An 18,593-nucleotide genomic window follows, 5' to 3' on the forward strand; every position below is an offset into this window, starting at 1 on the left:
ATTTAAAGTTAACTGGTATTTCAACACATTTAAAAAGCAGAGTCCTACCCGTTTTAAAGCCAATTCAGATCCGTTTTTTGTGCTGTCTGAATGGCACTGAAATGGTATTTAGTAAAAAAATAAAGGTTAGAGCACTGTGATAGGCTGTCCCTTGTCTTGTGTCCCTTCCCTGAACCAGGAAATAAGCTGTGGGTAGAAACGTGTTCAGAGGTTAAACGGCTTGACTGGTGATGTGAATGGTACTTAAACTGTATTTTTAAATGGTAATCTGCTGCAATATGAACACTAGACCCGTTTAAAATACCATTTAAAATTACAGTTTTTCAAAACGTTTCAAAATGTTTTATGTGATGTGAAAGCTACATAAATGTGACTCATAATTTGTTGTTCTCCTTACAGCCTCTAAATACAACGCGTATAAATGCAGCAGAAATTGAGAGCCGAGTGAAGGAGCTGAGTAAACCTGCGGAAACCGCTGATAAATTTAAGCAGGGATTTTGGGAAGAATTTGAGGTATGTACGTAGCCACATTGTGCATTTATCTGCATGTTACAATAGGCTGATTATGCATCCACCTCCAAAAACTGCAAGCAAAGTCTGCCTTCTGCAGTTTATACGAAGACCTACCCAGACCTGCTCCAGTGCCTTCTGTGCATAGTTCAATATACACCTGTTTAAAGCTCTCTGGGTATGTCTGGCTAGTAACACTGCTTAACTCTCCCGCCAGTTACATAACATTGTTTTATACCAAGTAGTGTACCGCTTAACAATGTTTATAATATTGCATAAGGACAGCAGATCTACTCACAGATGTAGCATTTGCTCCCCTTGTGTGTCTTCTTCATGATGGCGAAGCTACAGTAAACATGATGGAATATCCTTTGAAAATATGTTTTCATTGTTTGCAGTTTTTGGTTCTGAAATGTTATATAACCAATGATGTAGACCGAATTTCTCATCAATTCATAAATGTCAAACGTATTTATTCTGCTAGTTTATGTGCAATGCAAGTAAGTGATGGAAATGAATGAGAAGTGAGGCCTTCCTTTCCAGTACCCACACAAAGATGTATGTTTTTAGTTGTAAATAGTTTGTGAGATCCCAAGATAGTTGGTATTGTCACTTTTAGTTTCTCCTCTTTTACGCTTTACTCCCCTTGTGGCATTGCAGTAGTCTATCCAAGAAAGCACTGCACTGCCTGTGCTTTAATGTCTATTGCTGCAGTGTCTGAGGCAGGGTGTAGTGCTGCATAATTGGAACCTGTGAAAGACTAGACCTTAGTGGTCATGCCAGTGTTTTGTATTCAGTCACTGCAATCAGATAGCCTGGTCATTTTTATACCAATTTACTACCAATTCCTCTTGTACATTCCATTTATGGAAAAGTGGAATGTGAGGAATTGTGACTTGCTAATTGCATATAATTTTCTTTTTGTACTATGCACCAAAAGGTTAGGAAAGGAATTAAAACAGACTATTAGATTAGTATAGAAAACAATAACAAGTGAGAGGCGAGAAAAGAAAGTACTGTGGAGCTTGGGAAAGGGTTAATTAGATTTTTCAATTATAGGGGTCTGTGGTATCAGCAGTAACATACAATTGCACAATAAACCAAAAATGAATCAGAATTTTTCACTAATGTCTGGTTTGAATTTGTTGAACTTGTGTAGATAGAGTATGGGCTATTTCACATGCTCCGGCTCCTTACGGGCGGCGAAACCCTGCACGGCCAAATGCCGTGCCGCACACAGTAGTTGTTAATGGACACGATTGTGTCCATTCACACGGGACGGCCATGGCCCGGCCACCTGGTTGCACCCGGATCCCAACACTGGAAGGGACGGCTGCCAGGCTGTAAACATCCCCACCATTGTAAACTGCTGTGTGCGGCACGGCTTCCTAGTTGTGCGGGGTTTCGCCACCCGGCAGGAGCCGGAGCATGTGAAATAGCCCAAAAAGGGGCCACACTAGGGACAATTCAGTGCCATTTGTAAGCGATCTGACTAGGTTGCTTAGAAATGGAGCGCTGATTGCTCCGTGTGTATGCCCTGCAGCGGTGGTAAAGCGCAGTTCAGAGCATCACTATCGCCTGCAGGGAAAGCCACTGGATGTCCTGCTAGATCGCAGGGCTTTGCCTATAAACAATAGTCCCACTCAGCACACATCGTGGTTCACCCGCGATGCTGTGTGCGCTGAGAAATCATGCTTAAGCCTATCACTCAGCAGGGATGGGTCACCCTCCTACAGTGAACAAACCTATCCTTGTAAAATGTTGCCACATATAGACAACAGTTTGAATAGTTCCGCCTTGGCTGAATGATCAAATTATTAGGGGACCAGTTAGTTTGCTCAAGTGATTGTTTCACACACTCTCAAATTAGTTGTTTTGTGTCAAAATCGATGTTTAATTCCTGTCAGATATTGATTGGGGTCATATTTTCAACATATTACAATTTGGCTAGTATTACATGGGAATTCAAATAGCCAGAGTATATTATCATGACTAATAGATCGTCAGAAGGGTAATTCAATTGTCGCCAATATTGGGGGATTTTGTTTCACTTGCCCATAGGGAGGAGAAGCAAGTGCCATAATAAATAAATTTTTCTTGTGGCTGCAATCACGAAAGCACGTGTACGGGAACTTATCCCGTATCCCCTTTACTTATAGTCTGAAATGGTGTCATCTGCAGAACAATGAAAAAGGCTGTAACTGGGAGAGCCTGATTATACAATTGGGCTATCTTGGTCAACTTTTGCAGAGTGGTAAATTATTGGTGCCATTTAAATACCAGCCTAAGGGGGTATAGAATTACTTGTGATAAAACATTGGGAGTGAAAAACTTTTTCTGAATCCCCCCCCCCCCATTTTTCTCTGATACTATTTTGTCAGTCTATTCGATTCTGGTCACACTACCAAACCATTCCTCCCCTAAACATACGGGTTCAGTGGAATGTGTACAAACTCTACAATAAGTTGTGGCTCACACCAGCATATAGTGGTCTGATTGTATAACCCACGGTGAAGTAATTACCTGCGGTCAGTGACCATAGGTAATTGGATACCGTCCTAAATCTTAAGTCAATCTGCATGAATGGGCATAAAACCTCTTCATGTAAAGGTACTGGTGGAATCATATGTAATATTGTAGTTTTCTTTTGCAGTTATTCATTTCACGGCATACTTTGATTGAAGAGTAAAATGGTTATTGATTGTGACTCTGCAGGAAACCATTCTATTTTCTACCATTTGTTCTTCTAGAACATTTTCCTCCAATGTAAAGTACAGGAACTGGAGGACCCTAAATTTTGTTCTGCTGTAGTATTAAGCAGTTTATTAAAAATGGTATCTTGTATATTGCCAAGAGCACACCATGCATCTTTCCCTATTCTGATTGCCTGGTCCCTTGACAAATACAATCTGAAGGTTGTTCCACGCTGTGTGCAATCTTTCAGCACTTAATGGATGGTAGACACTAAAAATATCCTGTATGCAAACAGGTACTTGTCTGTTACTTCGTGGAGACCTCATACTGTCAGAAACTGTGCACTTGCATCACTACTTCTGTTGCTTGGTAACGCCAGAAAGTTTCTTCGTAAATCTTTTAAAGTTATTTCTAGGTCTCTTTAACGTAAGGCCTGCAGATCTTGAGCAGTGTTTTTTTTAATTTTCATTAAATGTTGCACTCTTCTCGAGCGTACATATAAAAACAGATTTCTAATGAATGATCAAAATAATTTTGCAATGATATGAGGGGCCTTGAAACAAAATGCTGATGCTAATCTGGCGCTGAGGCTATTTTCACTTTGTCTCCGTGCGTAAGGTGATACCATCCTCAAGAGAGATGTGTATTTTAGGAACACGTTGACAACAGACCTCATTGTGACTGACTGACAGGTAATTGCTCAGTCTGGAGATGTAGCTGCGGCAGGTGGAGAGAAAGCCGAAAGCATCTGCTATAAATGAAAAAGATAAATGTTTATTGCAAAAATGAGTTCTGTTCATTTGTTCTCATTTTCAGACTTTGCAACAACAAGAATGCAAACTGCTGTACAGTCGGAAAGAGGGACAGAGGCCCGAAAACAAGAACAAAAATCGTTATAAGAATATTTTACCTTGTGAGTATAGTATCGGTGTGTTTCTGTGTAGGTCTATCAGACTTTCAGGCTTTCTAAATCCTTCAAGAAACTCCACTATTGTCTTGACTTGTCTGTTAAGGGCTGTCATGTGGGAATAATGAAATTTATATATTCCAGCGGCTTAATTTATTCTTTATTTATTTTGTTATTATTTTTTTCCCAAAGACTTTAATGTAAAAATAATCAAATAATCAGTTACTAGCCCTGGACAGAACAATGTAGCTGTAATGTCACCAGTTGTGAGCAGCCAAATGGCGCATCGCTCTAACCCCCTCCCCATGGGAGTAGTCTTAGCCTTTTATTATATAGGATGTTTTCTAGAAAATGCACATTACTAAATTTCATATTCTTCAACGCAAGAAAACCTGCTGCGCTCTGTGATAATTGAGTGTTCTTACAGAGCTGAAGAGTGACACCTGGTGAGCTTGCACATTGTGACTATACAACATGCATGCAGCTATCAGGCAATGAGCACTAAGGGGCTGCCGATTCTGAATCACGTGGTGAGCCGAATTTGGCCATTGCAAACCCCAACTGCAATTGGCCGCTGTGAGTTCCTCGCTCGCAGGGTTATTCACAGTGTGGAGTGAGTGGCGGTGGCGGCGCTGGGCCATGGGAACACCCAGCGTTTTATGGACGTCCCCATGAAACTGCTGGGTGTTTCCATGGCAACGTGGGTGGGCTGATGCCTGCGGGAGGCCCTGTCTGCCCAGCGCCTGCAAATAAGTCAGTTGAGACTGACTTTTTATTTAAAAAGGCAGGAGAAATCATTTGATGGTCGGCGACATGTAATGGCATGCGAGGGGGTGCGTCTTCATTACAGATCCCCTCAGGGCGGCCTCTCTGGCACTCGATAAGCTGCGATCTTTGCTACTTACCGAGCCAACCAGAACCAGGCCCTAAATGCCAAGTAAAGGGGGGAAGCTATTTCAGGCTCAATCAAGACTTTATAATGTGTCTCATTAAAGGAAAAATGTGACTGTACAAAATATAGTTTTGTTTTGGCCAGGTACTTCCATAAGGGAGGAGTTAGAGGTATTTTATCCTTGAGCAAACCTGTATATTTCTGGCAGTTACTGCTTCAAACGTGTAGGGGCATATTCACCTAGTTGCATGGCTTTTCGGAGGCTGGTTGCAGTGCTAGTGTTATTCAATTGCAGCTCCCGATAAGCCCACAGGCTGAACTTACCTTGGGTTCCTGCTTGCACCCTATGAACAGTAAATAACTCTTTGCCCTATTGCAGCCACTGCAAGCTCATTAAACCATATCTCTGGACACATAACCCGGAACCAATGGGTTAATGCGTGTTAGTCCTAGGTTTAAAGCTGGAGGAAATTTGCTTAAAATTGAATAGCGCTGAGCTTTAACTCTCAAGACTATCCTCCTGCGGCTAATTGAATATGGCCTGAAGTCCTAAGAATATACACTCAAAATATTTATAACCTTACTCCTGATTTTCTTTCAATACAGTTGATCACACAAGGGTTATTCTTCATGATGGAGACCCTAACGAGCAGGTCTCTGATTACATCAATGCCAATACCATAATGGTGAGAACAGCCCTTATGTTTAAATACAGCTCTATCTCTATGATTGAAAAGCATGGATGAAATAACCAAAGCCAGTCATTTGTAATTTCCTTTTTGTTTCTTTTTTTCTTTCCTTTCAAACACTTTTTATCAGCCTGAATTTGAAACAAAATGCAACAATTTGAAACCCAAGAAACGGTATATTGCTACTCAGGGCTGCCTGCAAAATACAGTGAATGATTTCTGGAGAATGGTTTTCCAAGAGAACTCCAGGGTTATCGTCATGACGACAAAGGAAGTAGAACGAGGCAAGGTGAGTGTCATCTATATAATATTCATCAATATCCCGAGATCGATAAGCACAGTGGGAACGGAGGCAGTCGTGTCCCTCACCCTTCTCTGCCAACAACAACCCCGCTGTGGGGGGACTGAGAATTGTTATTCTCCTATATATTAGTTCTTATATGGTGATGTGTTTCAACTGAAATCTGTGCATCTTGTGTTTTTCAATGGTCTTTCATTCGCTGCTGGTCTAAAAATTCAAAATTAAGATGGGATCTGCCTAAGGGCTTTGACGAACCTTAACAATTTACTTAACATGAGTTTTTTATTACAAGTGGATCATAATCATTATCCTAAGATGTTCTGATGGCACCTTGCCACTAATTGCATTACCCACATTTTTGAACAAGTCTTAAATGTTTTTTGGTTCAGCTTAAATCCCTCCAGATATAGGAAACACTTTAGTTACACAATCTATACTTTCTAATACGTGTTTTAAAGCAGTTTGTAAGCACAACTAACATATATATTCCAGCTTCATTTATTGTCACAAAATTCACAGCCTTGCGAGCCCACTAGACGCCACCCGCTAAATGCAGGTACACCCGCCACGTGCGTTCGCAGGGGCTGGGAATGGATGTTTTACATAAACATCCATTCGCAGGCTGTGGTGGAACACTCACGTCCTTCGATGGTCGCCGTCCATCGAATGATATGGAAGGCTAATGCACATCTAAGGTTACTCTCAGGTAACCTTAGAAATACATGGCTTTTTGTCAGGAAGTGGGCCGGCAGCTGGTATCTGGTGATGTCAGCTGACCGTGCCCACATCATCGGTTAATTTCTCTTTCAATGGTCCTGGTGACACAGCTCAACATTGGGATGTAGTAGGGTCCGTAGGAGCCAGGCACCTATCCTAAAGCTTTTGGAGGGTAGGCTCCTCCCTTCTGAATCCCAGACTCCCCAGTTCGTGTTAGGTGCCCACTGGAGTGTTCTAAAGGGCTGCTGGAGCAGCCGAAGGATTAGAGTTAGTTAGGAGTTTTTTATTTTATTAACTTTTACACTAGCTAGGTAGGCACAGTGTGAGGATTCTTACTGAATCCTCACACTGACAGCGCAGCAGGAGCTGACAGAAGCGCGTCCTGTCAGCTCACTGTGCACGGGGGAGACACTGTCTGGTCTCCCTGTGCAGCACTTACAGCTTATATTAAGAAGCTGCCTGGGCTCCGGAGCGCTCTGAAACCGGCTTCACGCTAGGTGGGGATCATGGGAGACAGGCGCTCCGTGATGGCGGCGGCCATTTTCTGCGGAGCTTACACACTGAGCTCCTATATGAGAGGACAGCAGTGTGTTACAGGCATGTTCCAAGTGGTCCCCAGCAGAGGGGGAGACACTGGAACTTGGAGATCCTGCAGTGGGAGCGGCTGTCTGGGGGTGGTTGGCGCCAAAAGCCACGGACCCCGCAGCAGCAGGGACTTGGTCTCTTCCCTCACTCTGTTTTGGCGCCATTCGGAACGCTTGCAGCGGAGCTGAGCTGGCTGACAGATCCTGGCAGAGTGATTGGATTTCCTGGGCATCGTTTTCCCCACTGTGAACGCTTCAGACAGATAAATGACTGAGTACATTGGCTCTGTATAAAACGCCTGTACATTTTGCGCTGTGACTGTGTTCATTTTACATCATGTCTGTGCAACAGTCTGTGGCTTTGGGGGAGGGAGCCCTTGCATTGAGCGCGTGCAGTGTTTGTACACTGAATTTTGTCCCTGAGCAGATGGCCAAGGGGGGCTTGTGTATTACTTGCGCTGCTGTGAGACCCATGGGGAGTGAACCCCAGAGGGTAGAGCAATCGGAACCTGCGTGGGCTAGTGCCCTGGGCAGGTCTGTTAATGCCTTAGTGCAATTGCTGGACAGGCAGAGTGATGTGTTGGTAGCTTCCCCGAGACCTATGTCATCATCTCAGCAGTCCTCTGGCTCCTTGCCTCTGACCCAGGCAGATCCTGGCTTCTTACATGTCATGCAGGATACTGCTAAGGGGATCAGCAGGTTTAATGATTTGTTAGACAAATTTGATGGTGATACTGTGTGGACCCCTAAAAGGTCTTATTCAGTGCCATTGCTTGTTGCTGAAGAGGAGGGAGAGTACACAGACATCCCCTGGGATCAGGGTGATGACTCTGAGGATTCCTCGGCCTCAGGGGTGGAGGATTTGATTACTGCTGTGAAACAGGCTTTGAACTTGTCGGTGGAGGATAAAACTCCTGCAAAAGGTGTTTTTAAAAGGCAGCGTAAGGAAACTGTTACCTTTTTCTGCGGATGAAGGTTTACAGGATTTATTGGAAGGGGCTTGGAAAACGCCCGATAAAAGGCTGCAGATGCCTAAGAGATTTTTAAGTCTATACCCCATGCCTGAGGCTCATGCAGACCTCTGGGAAAAAGTTCCGGTGGTAGATGCTTCTGTGGCACGGCTTTCTAAAGCCACGGTGCTACCCGTGCGGGGGGGCAGCCTTTAAGGACCCCGTAGACAAGAAGCTGGAAGGTAACCTCAAGGCAATATTTGAGGGGGTAGGCTATACTTTACGCCCTCTTATAGCATCAACCTGGTTCTCTAAGGCCATGATTGTGTGGGCCAATGACCTGTGTACAATTTTACATGCTGATCCATGTGTGTTGCTGCTTGCTAAGAAGCTTAAAGCAGCTGCGGAGTATGTGCTTGAGGCTGAGGAGGAAGCTCTCAAAATGGCTTCCAGAGTTTCCACAGTGTCCGTCAATGCCAGGAGAGTGCTTTGGCTTAAAGCCTGGGAGGCGGATAACGAATCAAAAAAGGCCTTAGAGGCATTCGCTTTTAAAGGAAAGCTGTTGTTTGGTTCAGAGCTGGAAGAGATTATTAAGCAGGCCACGGGAGGCAAAAGTACCTTCCTGCCGGCTCCTGCAGCTAAGCAGGCCTCAAGGTTTTCTGCTTTTAGGCCGTCCTTTCGGCCCTCCCCTAGAGGGGGTGCGTCCTTTTTGAGGACAGTCTTTTAGGGGAAAGTTTCAGTCCTCCAGGGGCAAGGCGTCAAAATTCGGTTCCTTTCATAAGAAACCAAGCACCAAAGGAGAGGACAAGCCCTCAGCATGACTACCTGGGGAATACCCCAGCGGTGGTCAAGGTGGGGGGGGGGTGTGTGTCTGAGATGGTTCAGGGACGCATTGTTGGGCCGGGATTCCTGGGTGCTAGACATTGTATCCCAGGGTTACAGAATTCCCTTCAAAGGTCTTTCTCTGAGAAGATTCAATCCTACACCACTGCCAAAGGAGTCGCGGCTCCGTGTTGCTCTTTTGTTTTTGGTGCCCAAACCAGACGGGTCTTTCAGACCAATCTTAAATCTAAAGTCCTTGAATTTCCATCTGTGGGTAGACCATTTCAAGATGGAATCTCTACGGTCTGTGCTGCTAAGCCTGGACCAGGGAGAATTTTTGGCGTCCATGGATGTCCAGGACGCATATCTTCATGTGCCTATCCATCCGGAAAATCAGGCTCTCTTGAGGTTTGTGATAGGAGACCTGCATTTGCAATTCCAGGCGTTGCCCTTTGGTCTGTCCACAGCGCCAAGGGTATTCACCAAAATAATGTCAGTAATGGCGGCGGCCCACCGACTAAGGGGAATCACTGTGATTCCGTATTTGGACGACCTGCTGTTCAAAGCAGAGTCGGTGGAAAGGTTGCAGAGTCACTTGGCAGAAGCCATCAGGTTTTTGCAGGCTCACGTTTGGCTTTTAAATTTACAAATGTCTCAGTTGGTGCCATTACAGAGACTCCAGTTCCTGGGATGTGTCCTGGATACCCATCTTCATCGGGTATTCCTACCAGAGACAAAGGCCAGGGACCTGGCCTCCTTGGTGCGGGAGATCCTGGGGTCTCAGAGCCCATCGGTTTGGAGGTGTCTCAAACTGTTGGGGAAAATGGTGGCGACTTTCGAGACGCTACAGTTCGCCAGGTTCCACTCTCGAGTGTTCCAGTGGAACATCTTGGTCAAGGAATACTCAGACCATGAAGTCAGAGCTCATAGTGTTGTCTCCAGAAACACGGTCTTCCCTGCATTGGTGGATGGAGGTGGATTCCCTTCAGTGGGGTCGGTCTCTGCAGTCCTGGGACTGGCTGGTAGTCACTACCGACGCCAGTCCCAGGGGCTGGGGGGCAGTGGTTTTGGACCTGCGCCTCCAGGGCTTATGGACCTCGGAGGAGTCTGCCTTGCCGATCAATATCCTGGAACTGCGGGCTATGTGGAAAGTGATATCTCTGGCAGGAGAAAGATTGCAGGGTCTTCCTTTAAAGAGTCAGACCGACAACGCCACGGCTGTGGCGTACCTGAATCATCAGGGAGGCACACGCAGCAAGCTGGCCATGTGGGAGGTTTCCCGGATCTTCTTGTGGGCGGAACAGAATGTTCCAGCGTTGTCAGCGATATTCATCCCGGGGGTGGAGAATATCGAGGCCGATTTCCTGAGCAGGGAGGAGCTGCTAGAAGGGGAATGGAGCCTGAACCCACAGGTGTTTCATCAGATTACACTGAAGTGGGGAACTCCGGAGGTGGACCTGATGGCATCGAGGTTAAATTATCAGGTGCCCAGGTTCTATGCCAGGACAAGAGATCCACGGGCCGAAGCAGTGGATGCAATGACTTTTCCCTGGGAGGGGAATCTGCTTTCTGCCTTTCCGCCGTTTCCAATGCTGGCGAGAGTATTGAAAAGAATCCAGTCCCAAGGAATTCCGGTGATTCTAGTAGCCCCGGATTGGCCAAGGAGGTCCTGGTACTCGAGGCTTCAGAGATTGTCTGTGGACTCGTGGCGTCTACCTCTGAGGTCAGATCTGTTAAACCAAGGGCCGTTCTTACACATGGATTCAGCTCGGCTAAATTTGACTGCTTGGCTATTGAAACCGCCATGTTGAAGAACAAGGGTTTCTTGGAAGTTTTGGAAGTCAGTGTCTTCAGCAAACTATTATAGGGTCTGGAAGACCTATATTAGGTGGTGTGAAAGGCAGAAGTCGCATACATCGCGGTTTCGACTTTCAAAATTGTTGGAGTTTTTGCAGGATGGTTTTTCGTCTGGGTTAAGCCTTCAATCACTTAAGGTACAGATATCGGCCTTGTCGATTTTATTTCCAGAAAAGGATAGCTTTGCTACCGGAGGTGCAAACGTTCCTGCAAGGGGTTTCACGATTTAAACCTCTCTACAAGCAACCAGTGGCTCCATGGGATTTATCGCTGGTACTGGAGTGTCTTCAAAAGGCGCCCTTTGAGCCGCTGAGGTCGGCTGACCTTAAGTTCCTTACATGGAAGCTTGTATTTTTGTTGGCTGTTGCGTCAGCAAAGAGAGTATCAGAGTTGGGAGCGTTGTCATGCTAGTCTCCTTTTCTTATTTTTCATGATGACAGGGCTGTTCTTCGAACAGTACCCCAATTTTTGCCAAAAGTTGTCTCTGCTTTTCATCTGAATCAGGAGATAGTTCTGCCTGTGTTTCAACCCCCAGAGGGTTCCAGAAAAAGGGACAAATTGAGGAATGTGGATGTTGTGCGCGCCTTGCGCATTTATGTGGACAGGGTGAAGGGTGTCAGGAAGATTGTATGATGCTAGTCTTGTATGATGTGCACAAGATTGGTTGGCCTGCCTCTAAACAGACCATTGCTAGGTGGTTGCGTTCTGTCATTGCCTTTGCATATACTAAGGTTGGTAGGCCTGTGCCAGCCAGGATTAATGCGCATACCACCAGGTTGGTCGCCACCTCTTGGGCGGTTCGACATGGGGCCACAGCTGAGCAGGTTTGCAGGGCCGCCACTTGGTCATCTGTTCACACTTTTGCCAAATTCTATAGGTTCCATGAGTTCGCGTCGGAGGACGCATCATTCGGGAGAGCAGTGATGAGAGCTGCAGACCTGAGCGTACCCACCCAAAGGACCGGCTCTGGAAAGTCCCAATGTTGAGCTGTGTCACCAGGACCGTTGAAAGAGAAAAAGGGATTTTTGTAAGAACTTACCGTTCGAATCCCTTTCTCTGATATGGTCCTGGTGACACAGTAATCCCTCCCTTATGCTCAGTAAGTATGCCAGTGTTCATGATGTTTCATGTTATATATGGTTGAAAAGTTATTTTTGAAATTGTGCATATAATATGTGCAGGCGTTTGTACTGAGTTATTGTATTCCAGTGGCTTTGAAAGATTGAACTGAGGAGTCTGGGATGCAGAAGGGAGGAGCCTACCCTCCAAAAGCTTTAGGATAGGTGCCTGGCTCCTACGGACCCTCCTACATCCCAATGTTGAGCTGTGTCACCAGGACCATATCAGAGAAAGGGATTCGAACGGTAAGTTCTTAAAAAAATCCCTTTTTCCATGGTAATGCCCATGAAAGGCTGGGTGTTCTCATGGGTGCAACTATCCACCCTCGCGCCCCCCCCCCCCCCCCCCACCCGCTGTTTTGAGTGTGTGCACACGCACCTGGCGTATGCAAATGCGCAGAAATGCTGTGGCTGAAGAGGTTCCTGTGTATAATAAAAATGTAGCTAATAGTTAATTGAATCATGAATTTATATTCGAAATTGCTGTTGATGAACTTTTAAAGCTAGTTTTCTCTATTTTGCAGAGTAAATGTGTGAAATACTGGCCAGAGGAGTTTGCCCTAAAGGAATATGGGGTTATGCGTGTGAGAAATGTCAAAGAAACACCGGCACATGACTATATGTTAAGAGAGCTCAAACTGTCACAAGTAGGACAAGTAAGTAGTTAGTTGTATTTTTGGAGGGGCTATTCCCTTATATTGCTTCAAAAAGCTTGGTTTATTTACTCACCCAAGTTAGTTACTTTTGTGCAATCTATGCAAACAATACAAACCTAATTCTACATAACATAGGTTTTAAGTGTACAAGTGCTGATTAGATACCATCCCTGAATCCAGAAGAGGATTCAACAGCCGGTGAATGGGGCGCGCGTGTGCCGGAGACGCTTGCGCGCCCCATTCTTGGCAATGGTCGCACGAGCATGTGAGACGCTTGTACTCCGCCAGATACTGAAATCTGGTGTGCTGGCGGCCCCATCTGTAAGGGGTATGGATGATAGCATAGACAGACATTAGGTCTACAAGCATTAGGACAACATAACTGAAGGTCGACATGGGTTATTAGGTTGAAATGCGGAAGGTTGACAGTCAAAAGGTCACCATAGGGTTTTCACTCTTATTTTGGCCCGAACGTCGACAGACCACACGGACGCTAAAAAGTGCACCGCGTTGCTACGCTCGGCACACTTTCTTATTTTCCCACCAGGCCTTCGTGGATGGTAGGGCATGAAATACCACCTGTTAGCACATGTTGGTTAAGAAAAGACTCCACGTAGACCATCCCCATGGCGACCTAATGTCCCTGTCGACCTAGTGACCATATCCCTCTGTAAGTGCTCAGAAAGGGAATTCTGTAGATGGAGCTGACAAATGAGTGTGATCATCCATTTGTTTTGTTTTTTAAGATATGAGCTGTAACCCAATCGCTTTCTGGATATTCCCAGTTAAAGGCCATTTTTTTTTTTTTTTAAATTCAATACTTTTTATTGATTTTTAGAGAAACATAATAAAAGAACATAAACAAAAATAAAATACATGAAAAATGTCTTTGTAGTGTAAATCAGACAAGATGCAAAGAATATATTTACCACAATATTTGTAACATCATGTAGGTATAGAGGGCACATATAGTAACCAGATGTGTATATATTTATACTATCCCCTGTTATTTAAGGATAGTTCAGTAACTACCCAACTATCTAAGGTACTTGTGTAGTTTCACGGCGCCAGCTTGTGAGTCTCGCCCACAAGCGCCGTGCGCTTCGCTCGCCCACACTGCGGGCTCGGTGGCTCGCTACGCTCGCCACGCTATTTAAAATCTACTCCATGCCAACATGGATAGTGGAGGTATGAACTATCCATGTTGGCATGGAGTTAAGTTACTTTTTTGGACATATTTCGTGGCGATGCTGGCGCCGTGAAACTACACAAGTACCCTATCTAATTAAACCCACCCCCTATAAGAAGAACATGGGGCAAAAAACTAATGAACTAATCTGGGTGAACCCCAGCTCTCCCACAAAAAGAAGGTATATAGAACCCTCAGGTTGAAATAGCAGGTATCATGTATATATAGGATTATACTGTGACTGGTGGGGCTATTAACCTAGCACCCCCAACTGAGACCTCATTGTCCCATCGTGAACATTTAGTTTAAGGCCAATTTTACTTCTGTTCTTATGAAGAACATTCCAAACTTGAACGTTATGTACATATGTGTTTTATTGACTAGGGGAACACTGAAAGAACTGTATGGCAATACCATTTCAAAACTTGGCCAGATCACGGAGTTCCTACCGATCCTGGTGGTGTCCTGGACTTTTTAGAAGAGGTTCATCACAAGCAGGATAGTATTACTGAACCTGGTCCTGTAGTCGTTCACTGCAGGTAATGCACATATTATTTCATATTCATTTTTAATTCACAAATGTGCATTAATCTGTTATTATGTATTGGGTAAGTTATTCTCTCCTATATGGCGATAATTACAACAATTATTCTTATAGAAGTCATGTAAATGTGATAGCTAGCATCCAACACTATGAATATGTCTTTCTTTACTGGAGTGGGTTGTTGGAGTTCTCTGTGTACCTGACTTTCATTTCTAATACAACAATGGCAAACTATAATGTTGGCATATTCCTGTATTCTAGACAGGGATTTATGTGCTGCCAGCTGGAGTTTGGTATTGTTCAATCTTAACAATAAGTCTGTCTGTGACACTCTGTGACTGCCTTGCTTACTGTGTTGCTGTTTTCTTTATTAACAGTGCAGGAATAGGACGTACGGGCACTTTTATTGTGATTGATATCCTCATCGATGTCATCCGAGAAAAAGGTGAGTGTGTTTTCCTCAGCAATTTGCTGCTACCAGGAAATATGATATTGCCAGGTGTATTTTCGATACCATCTCCCAGTAGTGGTAAACAAGTAATGGGCCTAATTCAGACCTGATCGCACAGAACATTTGGTTTGCTAATGGAAAAAAACATGCTGCACTGCAGGTGGGGCAGATGTAACGTGCAGAGAGGGGGGGGTTTCTTAAACACAATGCAGGGGGGGGGGGGGGTGCTCTTAAACACATATTGGGTGGGTTGTTAGTCCTAGGGGGGGTGTTGTGTGTGTTAACCCGTGGGGGGGGGGGGGGGGGGGCGGGCGGGCGCTGAAGACTGGCTTTGACCCTGTATTTGGAAAGTTTCCAAAAAACGGTCTGCCAGTGCCCAAAAAACGCACTTAAACGGTAATATACCGTTTAAGAGATGCGGTGTGAAAGGGATTTTACCTGGCAGACCTGTTTTTGGAAACGTTTTCAAATACAGGGTCAAAGCCAGTTTTGGGGTCTGAAAGCAGAACCAATGTAACACTTTGTCAATTATACAATAGAACAAATGTAAAAATGTTGAGATTAACAGATTATTAAACCATTGTGTCTGCTCACCCTGCACGTGCATAACCAGAGCCCAGCCTGATCTAGGTTTATAGAACTTTAATGTTCTGTTACCATCTGTGTTTTGTCTGAGTCCTGCTCTGTCACAAGTAGATTGTAATTTATTTTTTTTTGGCAACAATTACTAACTTTCTTTTAGCATTTACTAGAATCAACTTTAAGCATTAACTAAAGCTGGGTACACATATGTACAATCGTCGGGCCGTTCTTCCGATCTGCGGACGAACGGCCGTTCGATTGTATATATGTGTACGCTGTCCCGATCCCTTCGTTGCGATCGATAAACGGCCAAAAATGCCCTTGGCCGTCCACGGTCGGTCGGTCGCAGGTTCTTTGCTGCTTAATATTCTTCCGAAAGGACGGCTCCATATCGAAAGAAAAGTGACATGTGTACGCACGTTCGTTCGATATGCAGCCCGTTCCTGCGATCATTCCTCCCAAAAGCAGCACGCCCATGTGGGTGTTCACTAGCTGCGTCATCCCTCCATCAGCGCAGCATGTAAACAACAGGAAGTCTTCTCCCCCGTACTTTCCGCGCCATGCTGTTAAAGAATATTCGTTGTGTGTGCATTCCTTTTGAAATAAATAATCGTTGTGTGTGCATTCCTGACAGATATAGTTATAGAAGATAGATAGATAGATAGATAGATATGTGATGTTCATTGTTCTGCATAAACACTTAACATTTATTAAGAAATACTGACAAAAAATACTGTGAACACTTTGTTTATTTGAGGTAAAACGGTGGTTGGACCTGAACAGAGTGAGGTGCTTGCCATGACATAAGTGCCACGTGAAGGTGTAGCAGGAACACCCACCCAAAAAACATAAAACACATTTGAACATGGTGGTGTATGTAGTGGAAAGCGGTCCCACAAAATGCACGCACGAGCCTTCCTTCTCCTCAAGCTCATAATTAAAAAGGCCCAAATGCACCGATAGACGAACGTACGTACGTATATCCTGTACAGCTAGCAATGATCTGAATAGTCACGGCTCTATTCACTGTACTACACGAACGATTCTTTGTTCCGTGATCACGCCTCGTTTTGGTATGCTCTTTTAATCCAGCCCATTATGATAATGTTGTGTGCATTTTTATCGTGCCAATAGCCAGAACGGGAGAGTGTGTACGGTGGTACAATCTTTTTCTTGCGATTGTTTGGACGGGTGTACATCGGACGTCGCAAGTAAAATTGTACATATGTGTACGCGCAGATCGGTCGTATGTTTCGGACGGCCGAACGTGTATTCGGTCGATCGAACGGTCGCAAGAAAAATGAAATTGTACATATGTGTACCCAGCTTTACTTACAACATAAGAAAGACAGCTCTGGAGTTATTATTTAACCTTATTCATGGAATGGAACTTGCTAAACAAATCCTATTCTGTCTCAAGGAATGTCCCTAAACACGCTAGATTGGAAAAAATTGAAAATTTAGCAGTATATCATTTTGCACAGTATTATTTGTAGGCAGCTATGTCCGTTCCTGCTACAATCAATATTATTTTGGATAGACTGTCTGAAATAAGAGCTTGTCCTAAAATATCGCTGCACATTCAATGTGATCTATAATTAAGGCTGGCCAAGTGCTCCATTAATTATTTGTTAAAATCAAACAAAAATCCTACGCATACTTGACTGAAAGCTTTTTCTCCAGTACCAGCAATGCCCCAATACAAAACTTTCTTTTTATTACTACAGTCAAAAGAAATGAGAAAATCTTAAACTAATCCTTCTACTTCATCTTTGACATTTCATCTCCTGACCAAGTCGCTCTCCAAATATTGCCCTATTTTTGTTTTCCCCTTTGCCTTCAAATTACTTCAAAGTTTTGTTCACAGCCACCTAAAATACTATCTTGCCTTCGACCATCTACTTGACAATGGTAATCCGTTTACAGCAGAGTTTACGGGGGAATTAATTATTTTGGGCACCAGTATAATTAATGGGAACCGGGTTGAGCAAATTATAAAAAAATTTTGGGCACCCATTTTCACGCTAGTCCTGTTCAACTAGACGGAGTTTAGCAAAACCTGTCTAAAATACTATTGACCAATGGAGCGCAAATCATGGGTTCACACTGAAAGAACGGGCCCATATGTTTTTAAATTTTGGCCGGAAATGACCTAGGCAGGATCGTTTTGATGTGTACTTGGATTAATTGATTTATTAGGCTCTCGTGCATATTAATCAAATTATTTTTGAGCATAGTATTAAATGTGCTTGAGACAAACAATTGGATCGTTCCCATTTTGGCCACTTACTTGTGAACCTTCTTTCAATATTTGCATGGTTGGCCTGTGAGTGCTCAGCCTCCAGTATGAAACCAAAGAGTTAACATATCGTGTAGCTCAGGCATGTCCAAAGCCCGGCCCAGGGGGCCAATTGCGGCCCGTTATGTCACTTCAAGCGGCCCATCGCCTCCAGCCAGAAGCGGGGGGTTGGAGGCTGACGTGGGACAGCAAAGAACTCTAGAGGTGGGACCCTGGCGAGCACGCCTTTACCTTGCTGTCTGCATTGGTGAGGAGGTGCCAGCTGCCACTGTGAGACGTGTTTGCCATCTTTCAGATGAGTATGTGTCCAACTTCTGCTGCTGCAATTATATATCACCCTCCACCGCGATCACAGTGACAGCAGTGTGCGGGGACGGGGGAGCAGCAAAGGGGAAGCTTGCTCCCGTAATATGCAGAGCGGAGAAGGGCGGCGGCGGGGGCCCAAGCATCTGTCTCCTGCAGGGGAATATACAGTGAAGGAAGGCAGTATGTGGTACATTCAGAGAAGGGTGGGCAGGCTGGGGGACATAGTGAATGGGGTACATACAGCAAAGGAGGGGCAGTTTATGGGCATATGCAGTGAAGAAGGGGCACGCTGTGGGACATACAGTGAAGGAGGGGCACGCTGGGGGACATACAGTGGAGGGGCACGCTGCGGGACATACAGTGAATGGGGGCAGGCTGGGGGACATACAGTGAATGGGGGCAGGCTGGGGGACATGCAGTGAATGGGGGCAGGCTGGGGGACATACAGAGAAAGGGGGTCAGGCAGGGGAATATACAGTGAAGGAGGGGCATGCTGGACGACATACAGTGAATGGGGGCAGAGTG

The 18,593-nt window shown here is 44.9% G+C and overlaps 1 protein-coding gene across 2 annotated transcripts in view; it reads left to right on the top strand.

Moving 5' to 3' along the window:
- The window catches only part of PTPN11 (protein tyrosine phosphatase non-receptor type 11), a 71,769-nt gene that overhangs the window by 29,576 nt on the left and 23,600 nt on the right, over positions 1-18,593 (top strand). For both annotated transcript variants that reach the window (XM_083151439.1, XM_083151438.1), the window contains exons 6-12: positions 400-513; positions 4,021-4,117; positions 5,610-5,689; positions 5,823-5,981; positions 12,566-12,697; positions 14,271-14,425; positions 14,808-14,875. In XM_083151439.1, the coding sequence (XP_083007565.1) occupies positions 400-513; positions 4,021-4,117; positions 5,610-5,689; positions 5,823-5,981; positions 12,566-12,697; positions 14,271-14,425; positions 14,808-14,875 (805 nt within the window). The remainder of the gene's footprint in view (positions 1-399; positions 514-4,020; positions 4,118-5,609; positions 5,690-5,822; positions 5,982-12,565; positions 12,698-14,270; positions 14,426-14,807; positions 14,876-18,593) is intronic.

This window comes from Crinia signifera, chromosome 1 (assembly GCF_055691185.1).
Source record: "Crinia signifera chromosome 1, ASM5569118v1, whole genome shotgun sequence".
Lineage (NCBI taxonomy): Eukaryota > Metazoa > Chordata > Amphibia > Anura > Myobatrachidae > Crinia > Crinia signifera.